General features: G+C 31.5%; 1 protein-coding gene across 1 annotated transcript; it reads left to right on the top strand.

The window, feature by feature from the left end:
• The first annotated feature begins 1,951 nt into the window (after positions 1-1,951).
• LOC119603120 (ionotropic receptor 93a) lies at positions 1,952-11,748 on the top strand. The gene is made up of 12 exons (XM_037955018.1): positions 1,952-2,204; positions 4,185-4,321; positions 4,379-4,858; positions 4,919-5,086; positions 5,223-5,325; positions 5,441-5,586; positions 5,650-5,817; positions 5,875-5,940; positions 6,077-6,232; positions 6,334-6,484; positions 6,547-6,767; positions 11,275-11,748. Exons 1-12 carry the CDS (start codon positions 1,952-1,954, stop codon positions 11,707-11,709), a joined length of 2,484 nt encoding a protein of 827 aa, XP_037810946.1. The 3' UTR covers positions 11,710-11,748.
• The last annotated feature ends 22 nt before the right edge of the window (positions 11,749-11,770 follow it).

Here is an 11,770-nt window from a genome sequence, read left to right as displayed (position 1 = left end):
AATTTTCGGTCCAGTATACGAGCACTTTGCTCAAGTACTTGAACTATCTAATCTCTGACCATTGCTGCCACTTTGCCTAACTTCCGAGATGCAAAAATATTACTTCCGTTTACAACCACGTAGATGGGGTGGCCTCTGTTGAGTCGGCAACAGCAAATAGAGACGTAACCGGTAGACCGAAGTACGAATCCATCAAATAAACCGAGATTTTGTTCTTACTCACAGAGGACACACTGTGGTAAATCTGGTATGAACAGAGTTTGCTCTGAACATACCTAGACAAGGAAGAAAAATTCAATGGTATCACTTGCATAAGATATCTTTCATCTTTCACCATTCAAACCTGCACAAGAGAACAACATACGACAGACTCACTCTAGATATACGGCCGGATGAGATACGCATACCCCTACATTGATCCTGCATCATATACACATATTTAACACCAACTCAATTCCAATGCTTAGTTCCACAGTCACTCCTCTGTGTCATTCGGCAACAGCACCGAAATTATCCCGAAATATAGATTTCACTATGCATCAGTCTTTTAACCGCCATTTCCTCTTTCCACGAATTTGGGTTTAAATCACAGCCACTACGTGGATTCCGAAGGAACCAACTGACCAGCCAGGACAAGTCATGCGGGCAACTGGCTACCCGTAGTACCAGATTATTTGGTTCTCTGGTTCGACCCCATGTCAAATCATTCCAAGGAAAGTCCGAGGAGTTATTTGAAATCACCAGTTTATAGCCCCGGCAGATTAGAGGTACTGGTAGCACCAGTAGCTCTGTCTGCAATACACCAAGATTGGGTCCTCATCAAGGAAACATGCCCCAGGGGCCACCATTATGCGAAACTCAAGATATCATAAGTGAAGCCCGGCTAACGACAAAGCCCAAAAACATGGGACCAATGTATTGCTCTATATTTGGAGCCGATGCAATCAGGCCAGAGGGTACCTTATCGAACACATTTTTCTTCGTTTAAAGCCGAAAAATATGCCGAATATGCGACTAGAGATGAAACCGTATTTATAATATAACAACGCTCAGACACATGTTGCAAGCCAATTAAAAACTAAGGTGTTTAGGAGGTTTTGCTTCACTTAACTTATAGTACAGACCTTGCCCCTACTTCTTTGTTATTTCAATTTGTTGAAATTTCTGTTTATAATAAATCACACATTTTATTCATGCAATTAAAAAATCACACGTGATTTACTTTAAATTTTCCAATAAATTTAGCAATATTTAACTCAATTAAAAAAGCAAAGTGACAACCGAAAGTATAATTATTTTTACAACAACTATAAAAGTAATGAAGAATTGAAATAGTGCCAAAAAACCATATACGAATCTAATGCACACTTCAACTACACTTAAGAAACTAAGATTTCATACAAAATATCTCATAACTTTAAATAAAATAATAAAAATATAGATGCAAAAAAATTCTTAAATATAGACACTTACTTTTTTATATAAATAATAGAAAATAAATCCAATATCTATGTTTGTCTAGAGTTGCATCAATCAAACGGAATCGACCACCAAATATAGGCCAAAACAACACAAACAATAAACACCTGTGTTCTATTAACTTTTCAATGTTAACGTTTTCAGACGTTCTCTAACCGCAATATGTCAATCAAACCTACAAAACTACTAGACTAACTACTGGCAACAACAGCAAAAAAAGAATAATAGACAAAACTATTTAGGATATTTTGATTTTACCCCAGTATTATTCTCACTTTCAATTTCACCTGTGTTCGGTCATTGATTCTATAACAATTTTTCATTAAATTTTTCATTATAATCTTCCTTGAACTCACACGCAAAATTAAATTGTTTTTCCTTTTATTGTTTTGTTTCAAGTTTCTAAAGGACTATAGAACACTCATGGGTGTTTAATTTTTTCAGTTAAGTTTTAACATTTAAGCGGTAAACAATGAAACTCTTAATAGTTTTAGAAATTTTTCATATTTTACAAATATGTTTCGCTCAATATAATGATTATTCATCGTTTTTGAGTTCGAATGCATCGTTGGCAGTTGTGGTCGATCAAGAATATATGCGTCAGCATAATGAGAATATTATGGCACATTTTCAAAAGATTCTAAGTGATACGATACGTGAAAATTTAAAAAATGGTGGTTTAAATGTTAAATATTTTACTTGGAGTGGTATACGTTTAAAGAAGGGTAAGTTGGGGAAATATTGGAAGAAATAGTGAGAATGAATTCTCAAAATCTTATGAGAATAAAACAATTGAACCTAATTTAAAAGCTTGAATAATTATCGGTCGATTATCATACATAAATATAAAGTGTGGTCCAATTACAAGTATATTTTTATGTCATAAAGTGTCTTTTAATAGGTACAACATTTTTGAAAATCTGTGAAGTTGGTTGCACTTCCACAAAAAACATATTTTCGGACATTTTAGTTGGTTTTGTTAATATGCCAGAAAAACGTAATGGTTTGACGCAGTTTTCATGTCGTCGATATGAAGTGCTATTCAGGAGAAACCCCCACGTATGTGGTGTGTTGTGTTAGAACTAGTGATTGATTATGTGAGTGAGAATAAAGTAAGAACATTCGATTTTAATCTCCTTTTCTCACAAGTAACAAAAATAACAAATATTCCATTTAATACATTGTGCTTTCTACTCGTCAATCGATCATAATTGGGTGTATTCTTAATGAAATACTTGTGTTACTTATAAATTTTCGAGTATTGGAGACAACTTATGTAATTTCGGAGAAACTCGCCTTCCATTGTTATATCGATAGAACTATGGAAAACACCCCACATTGCGTTAATGCTAAAGAGATTCAATAGAAATATTAAATACGCTTGAAACACGCCAATGCATCGGCCAAAACATGAAAGTTATATCGCATTTTCGGTCCGATATAAGTAGTGAAAATTTTAAGAAGTTCTGACACTTGAATGCTGCTTTCGACACCTGAAAGATGTGTTTATTTAGCGACCTTTATTCTCATGCCCAACATATGAAGCGGTCCTGATTAGTTAATATCTACTCCATCGTCGTACGTCGGGTACAATCGTGAATGTCTCTGCAGAGACCCTTTAGCAGACATAGCACGAACAATAGTGTTATCATCCGGCTTGGCTTTGTCAATTCACCGTCCAGAAGCTGAGACCTTTCAGACAGCGTTTAAGGACCGATTCTATGACAGAAACAAAGCACACCCTTAAGGCAAATATCGTCCGATACAGACGTGAGATGGAATTAGAGATCATTTACAAATTATTATAAAATTGGACTGACAGGAATAGCTACTATATCCTAGCAGTTCAACAAAGATTCAAATCATTTGAAAATTGCAGTAATTTCCACTTCAAACGTCTAATCACCTGATTGACTCTAATTCGTTATTTGTCTCGAATGAACTCCTTGAAAACGAGGGTGAATACAGTTGTTATTTCTGTAAGCGGAGACGGTCGTCTGATTATCCCTTTGTATTCTATGGAGTGATGCACTTCATCATATTCATCTGAGTAGTCGCGTAGAGCACGAACAATAGTGTTATCTTCCGTCTTGGCTGAGTCAATTCACCGTCCAAAAGCTAAGACCTTTCAGACAGCGTTTAAGAGCCGATTCTATGACACAAACGAAGCACACCCTTAAGGAAAACAGACGTAAGATGGAATTAGAGATCATTTACAAATTCTTATAAAATTGGACTGACAGGAACTCTTTGAAAACGAGAGTGAAGACAGTCGTCATTTCAGCAAGCGAGAGCGGAGACAGCCGTCACTTTATTGTACCCAAGTAATCTAGATAGTAGCCTCTTTAAACAAATTAAAAGAAAATTTTCATTGTATTGACTCATTTCTTATTGTCTTTTTGTATTCTATGGAGTGATGCACTTCCTCCTATTCATATGATTAGTCGAGTGCCTAGCAGTAACCGTAAGTGGTAATTTAAATAGTGGGACTATCCTAAATATATATAAGCCAGCAGCGAATGAATGAAATACCAAAGTTTAGTTAATTTATATATTCACTTAAAAGAAACTTTTATTTATTTGGACCACCCTTATTCACTTTTAAAACAAGCGATATAGCGTCAAGAATGTTGTAAACTATAAGAAGTGATATTTTTATGGCTTATGACAGCTTGTGTGATAAAATGAACTGATTTATTTTTCAGAATTTCTAGCCGCCATGACTGTAATGGATTGTGAAACTACTTGGAAATTCTTTGAAACTACGCGTTCCTCATCGGTATTACTAATATCAATAACTGATTCAGATTGTCCTCGGCTACCGCTAAATGAAGCTATAATGGTAATGTAAAATATTTGGTAAAATTTCGTCTGTACACTTAATTAACTACCTTTGCAGATACCCTCCGTTGGCATTTCGAAAGAATTTCCACAAATGATGTTAGATGCTAAAGTTCAAAAATTACTTAAATGGAAAACTGCTATCGTAATGATGGATGAAACGATAGTAAATCAAAATACTAAATTAGTAGAATCGGTGGTGCACGAAGGCACAAATAATATTGTACCAATTGCACTTTATCTCTATGGTATTAATGATCAGTTGAGATCACAAAAGAAACGACAAGCTATTCGTGAGGCTTTGCAACCATTTCAGACAAACTCTCAAGATTCACATAATTTTATAATATTTTCCAAGTTTTACGAAGATATTATAGAAGTGGCAGAAAATATGAATATGTTTCATGCGAAAAATCAATGGTTGTTTTTCGTTCTAGAAGAACATCGGCGAGATTTTGATGCATTAGCGGTGACACAAAATTTACAGGAAGGAACGAATATAGCATTTGTTTTGAATGAGACTACATCGGATTGTGTGGTAAAATTTAAAAAGATTTATACTTGAGAAAATGGAATAATTTTTCAAATTTATTTTTAGATTTCCCTTAATTGTACGATTGAGGATGTAAGTAGAGCTTTTGTTTCATCGATATCTAAACTTATCACTGAAGAACAGTCTATATATGGTGAAATATCTGATGAAGAATGGGAGGCCTTGAGATATTCGAAAAGTGAAAAACAAAATGAGATATTGAGGATAATGAAGGTGATTTGAGAATTTAAATATTCTAATAGTGATAAATACCTAGTCTAATGCTGATGAATACAATCAAACTTAACAATCGTTTATTAACATGTTATAGTCAGTTTGAATCAAGGCTCTAATGAAATTCTCTTTTCAGGAATATTTAAAAGATCATAGTAGATGTGAAAGTTGTTCTAAGTGGCGCATTGATACTGCCATAAACTGGGGTAAATCTCAAGAACACAAAAGAACTCTAAGAGGTAATATAATTTAAATCATGAAGTAATACATAGAAATAACGAGAATTTCTCTCCCAAACATTTTATAAACTATGTAGTTTTTTAACAAATTTATCTTTGATCACAAAATTCTTAGTTTCTTCCAATAGTCCCAATAGAAATTTTGAATTTACAAATGTGGGTTATTGGTCACCCTTATTGGGGTTTGTTACACAAGATTTGGCTTTTCCTCATGCCATACATCATTTTCGTAATATAACTTTGGATATTTTAACAGTACATGTAAGCAAAAATGAGATAAAGTTGAATATATATATTTATTTCTAGAGCATTTATTAATTCCAGAATCCTCCCTGGCAAATATTGAAAAAAGATAGTAGAGGCAATATAATCGAACATTCGGGAATTGTTATGGAAATTGTCAAGGAATTATCGCGCATGTTAAACTTTAGCTATAAACTTCATGATGCTCATGCTATCACAAACGATGAACAAATGGGACAAAATGAAACAGTAGGTTTTATTTGGGTTTTGGTCTAATAAATGGTTTATATATATTTTAATTTGTAGGACTTATTGGGAACACTTACATACATTATACCCTATCAAGTGGTTGAATTGCTTCAATCGAATAAAGTAAGTTTTTGTGATATATAAAAAGTGATATAATCAATACATATTTCTATCTGTATCTGAAAGCTATTGTGGGTTACTGAATGATCATTACCCAATATTATAATATTTTCAAATTTGAATCATTTCATTTTTACAGTTTTTCATGGCTGCTGTAGCTGCAACAGTAGATGAACCAGATAAAAAACATTTCAATTATACAATACCTATAAGTATTCAGAAATATTCATTTTTATCTCGAAAACCAGATGAAGTTAGTCGCATATATTTATTTACGGCACCATTTACATTAGAGGTAATATATACTTTAAGCAGATAAATGTCTTAAAAACAAAATGATATATAAAGTAATAGATCCTTATAAAAAAACCCCTTTCTTTTTCAAATACTTTTTAGACTTGGGCTTCATTAATTGGTGTAATTTTAATAACATCACCAGTACTTTATGTCATAAATCGTTTAGTACCGACGCAACATTTAAAGGTTAAGGGTTTTTGTACCATTAAAAATTGTTTTTGGTATATTTATGGGGCTTTATTGCAACAGGGTAATGGATATCATTTTAAAGTTTTGATTTACATATTAAAATATTATTTATATTAATTGAAGGTGGCATGTACTTACCTCAAGCTGATAGTGGTCGTTTAGTTATTGGCTTTTGGTGGATTGTCGTTATAGTTCTGGTTACAACATATTGCGGTAATCTAGTAGCATTTTTAACGTTTCCGAAATTTCAACCGGGTTTAGATTATTTTTTTCAACTCTTTAAACACGGCGAGTATGAGCAATTGGGTTTACGTAATGGCACATTTTTCGAAAAATATGCAATGGTGAGTTAATTTTTAATTTTTTTAATTCCTAGTATTTATGCAAATCGCACAAATTGTATTCAAAATATCACTTTTACATACATATTTCCAATATAACATTGTAGTTCTCTAAATTCTAAATTTTATATTTATTGTATTGCCAACATTTATTTGATAAAAACAATTAGTGACTCCGCTAACAATATAATGTGCTAAGAAAGTGTAACTAAACCAGGAAAAGAGATAGTCAGGACAAAAACCTACTAAGCTAACTAAACACAGCTATGTTTTTTTTAACAATAGGGGTTGGCAAATGTTTTTAAAAAAGAAAACTGGTTAAACTATTAAATTAATATTGATAAAAATTTATATTTATAAACTTGTTGTTAGACTAGTCTATAGTCTAGTCTATAGTCTAGTCTATATTCTAGTCTATAGTCTAGTCTATAGTCTAGTCTATAGTCTAGTCTATAGTCTAGTCTATAGTCTAGTCTATAGTCTAGTCTATAGTCTAGTCTATAGTCTAGTCTATAGTCTAGTCTATAGTCTAGTCTATAGTCTAGTCTATAGTCTAGTCTATAGTCTAGTCTATAGTCTAGTCTATAGTCTAGTCTATAGTCTAGTCTATAGTCTAGTCTATAGTCTAGTCTATAGTCTAGTCTATAGTCTAGTCTATAGTCTAGTCTATAGTCTAGTCTATAGTCTAGTCTATAGTCTAGTCTATAGTCTAGTCTATAGTCTAGTCTATAGTCTAGTCTATAGTCTAGTCTATAGTCTAGTCTATAGTCTAGTCTATAGTCTAGTCTATAGTCTAGTCTATAGTCTAGTCTATAGTCTAGTCTATAGTCTAGTCTATAGTCTAGTCTATAGTCTAGTCTATAGTCTAGTCTATAGTCTAGTCTATAGTCTAGTCTATAGTCTAGTCTATAGTCTAGTCTATAGTCTATAGTCTAGTCTATAGTCTAGTCTATAGTCTAGTCTATAGTCCAGTCTATAGTCTAGTCTATAGTCTAGTCTAGTCTATAGTCTAGTCTATAGTCTAGTCTAGTCTAGTCTAGTCTATAGTCTAGTCTATAGTCTAGTCTATAGTCTAGTCTATAGTCTAGTCTATAGTCTAGTCTATAGTCTAGTCTATAGTCTAGTTTATAGTCTAGTTTATAGCCTAGTCCATAGTCTAGTCTATAGCCTAGTCTATAGTCTAGTCTATAGTCTAGTTTATAGTCTAGTCTATAGTCTAGTCTATAGCCTAGTCTATAGTCTAGTCTATAGCCTATTCTATAGTCTAGTCTATAGTCTAGTTTATAGTCTAGTCTATAGTCTAGTCTATAGTCTAGTCTATAGTCTAGTCTATAGTCTAGTCTATAGTCTAGTCTATAGTCTAGTCTATAGTCTAGTCTATAGTCTAGTCTATAGTCTAGTCTATAGTCTTGTCTATAGTCTAGTCTATAGTCTAGTCTATAGTCTAGTCTATAGTCTAGTCTATAGTCTAGTCTATAGTCTAGTCTATAGTCTAGTCTATAGTCTAGTCTATAGTCTAGTCTATAGTCTAGTCTATAGTCTAGTCTACAGTCTAGTCTATAGTCTAGTCTATAGTCTAGTCTATAGTCTAGTCTATAGTCTAGTCTATAGTCTAGTCTATAGTCTAGTCTATAGTCTAGTCTATAGTCTTGTCTATATTCTAGTCTATAGTCTAGTCTATAGTCTAGTCTATAGTCTAGTCTATAGTCTAGTCTATAGTCTAGTCTATAGTCTAGTCTATAGTCTAGTCTATAGTCTAGTCTATAGTCTAGTCTATAGTCTAGTCTATAGTCTTGTCTATATTCAAGTCTATAGTCTAGTCTATAGTCTAGTCTATAGTCTAGTCTATAGTCTAGTCTATAGTCTAGTCTATAGTTTAGTCTGTAGTCTAGTCTATAGTTTAGTCTATAGTCTAGTCTAGTTAGTCTATAGTCTAGTCTATAGTCTAGTCTATAGTCTAGTCTATAGTCTAGTCTATAGTCTAGTCTATAGTCTAGTCTATAGTCTAGTTTATAGACTAGTCTATTTTCATTTTATAACGGCAAAAAATTACAAATTACAACTTTATTAAGTTACCTTATGAATTTTCTAATTAAATTCCCAATATCTCTTTATGTCAAAAAATAGAAACCTTTTATAACAATATGGCTTCACTGAAAACAACAGAGAGTCTCTTAACATTACATTACAACAAATTTTTTAAAGTAGTTTTAAGCCGCTAAAAACAATTGCACTCTTTAACTAACACTTTTATTACATGAAGTAACAATTAAATTTTATATTTAGCTAATTTTTAATTTAGTGTCTTTCATTTAAACACAATTTATTTAATAAAAACAATGCACTATGCACAACTAACGAAATACCGCACTAATAGAAGATGACTAAACTAAAATGTCATAAAGAGATGATGCCACTCTGTGCTGTCATGTTATGTTAAGTTATGAGGCTGCCATATGCTTTGATCAACAACCTTTTCCGGCGAGCCACTAATAGGAAATTACATAAACGTTATTTTGAAACCAAATTCAAACAGATATTTCATAAATCGCTTAAAAAATTGTTTGTATTTGTATTAAAAGTTAAATTTATATATTTTTATGACACTAGTTTATATTGACAGCATTTTCTCCTATAAAAAATATTTTTTTATTAAAAAAAAAACACTTTTTTATTTTAATTTATATTTTTGGTTTATTTCCTTTTTATTGTTTCTTTTTATACAATTTTTATTAAAAGTTTTAAAATTAACTTTTTTTATTACTTTTTCTATAATTTCTTTATTTTAATTTTCAAATTTAAATTCAAATTCAAAAATTCTAACGGCCAATTGCTTAAATTACTAAAGTAATGTTGCCCTATGTTTTCAATTTATAAAGTTGCCATACTTGACCTTTGTCTTGTGTTAGCACATTTTTTTCACATATGGCATCACCAAAAAACAACCTAGCGTCTCTTACATTTATTTTCGCTGACAAAATTTTGCAAAGTGATTTTCTTTTTTAATTTCATTTGCACGAAGAAACTAACACTTTACCTCGATACAGTAACATTTCGATTTTATTTTTATTATACTTTTATTGTTGTTTCTGAACTTTAAACACTATTTATTTGCAAAAAAACACTTTACACTACGGAAAACGATACACCGGGCTAAAAGTACGCGACAAACTGACAGCTGTTGACATATTTGCAAATGGTTGCCAATCAGTTTTAGTTTAACATTATCCAATTGGATAATGTTTGCTAATTTGAAATTTAAAAAGAACGTTGAATTTGATATGAAATTTAAAAATATATATTTAGAACACTTTGACATGGAAAATTATTATGTTGTCAATCGGGAAAACATTTCTAAAATTAAAAAATAGGATTTTCACTAAAACAAATCTATGAAGTGAAAAATTTTTTTTTAAATTTAAATCTTAATTTCTTCCAGGATTGAAAAAAACAGGTGTATATGAGAAAACTTAAGATTTAGAGAAAAAATTGGCCAATACTGTTGGTATTTTGAATAAATAAAAATCAATAGCCCCAATATCCAACATTATATTTTTTAATAATTGCTATTATCCTAATCATGTTTAGTTATATTACCGTTATAATTGATAAATCTCCTAAATTACTTGTCATTACTGTATAAAAGTTTAGACATTTGCTTTTTAAGTTGCCCCATAGGCTTTAAAACCAATTTTAGGATTGTCTTGGCTACTGAAAAGTTTTTAAGTTCTGCATCAAAATCTCTGCTACCTACAAATTCGATGAGTTCTTGAAGTGACCGTATTGTTGAAATCTACATTATTGAGGAATACTTTTGATCACAATATGATAGAATAAATGTTTTCAATAGATCCTTGTACCCATATTTATCTAATGGAATTTATTAGGGGTATTAGAACAATTCCATTAAAATCAAACATTCCCCATTATTCTTTAAAATTTGATTTATTTTTTGGCAAATTTCAGAATGACTTCTTTTACTTCAAGAGGTTTTCGGTCCATTTTTGAATTATTATGATCGAAACAGAACTTTTTAAACAGCTTATTTACTTTTGCCATTTTACCACAGAATTGTTTAAGTTATTGTAATCGGCAATTTTCCTTTAAATAATGATTTTCGAGCCATTTGGGATAATATAGTATTCCCAGTTACCCTAAACATCCTTTTAGAGCGATTTTATTTAAAGGACTACAGGATAACCAACAGTTGGAGAGGTGTTTTTATTTTTACCAGGCATCCCAGGAATATGTCTCGTATATGTATATCCATACAGATAGATCCATATCCGTAAATCGCTACATTACGGAAATCAAAATTTAGCTTTCAAAATTTATAAAATGTAAATTTTTACAAATAGTCGACGAACTTTTAAATTTCTAATAATTGTTTCTAACTGAACCGACATTACGTTTTTATAATTATAATTCCTATAGAATTTTAGTTCAGGGGCAAATTTAATCAAATTAATTTTTAATTTCCCCTACAAACTAACAAAATATCTTCCTCTAGACATCAACCCGCAATGAATTTCACAAATATTTGGAACTGGCCACCATTTACAATAACATGAAAGAGGAAAATATAGAGGCAGTCAAAGATGGTGAACGTGTGAATATCGATTGGCGCATTAATTTGCAATTGATAATACAAAATCATTTCGAAAAAGATAAAGAATGTAAATTTGCTCTCGGCAAGGAGAATTTCCTAGACGAACAAATAGCTTTAATGGTGCCCAGCAATAGTCCTTATTTAAATTTGATAAATGAGCAAATAACTAGACTCAGTCAAATGGGTTTCATAGAAAGATGGCATCAAACAAATTTACCCTCAATGGATAAATGCAACGGCCGAGGAGTGCTTAGACAAATAACAAATCATAAAGTTAATTTGGATGATATGCAGGGATGTTTTCTAGTGCTACTACTGGGTAAGTTTTTCAACTAAAAACCTAATAAAAGAAAATAAGTCAACTAATGTTTCATTTAAAGGTTTCCTATTGGCTTTC

Source organism: Lucilia sericata, unplaced genomic scaffold (assembly GCF_015586225.1).
Source record: "Lucilia sericata isolate MDLA Ls3-8-SP2 unplaced genomic scaffold, ASM1558622v1 Contig000274F_arrow, whole genome shotgun sequence".
NCBI classification, from domain to species: domain Eukaryota; kingdom Metazoa; phylum Arthropoda; class Insecta; order Diptera; family Calliphoridae; genus Lucilia; species Lucilia sericata.
The sequence above is the reverse complement of the archived record's forward strand: the minus strand, read 5'-3'. Positions and strand labels throughout refer to the sequence as shown.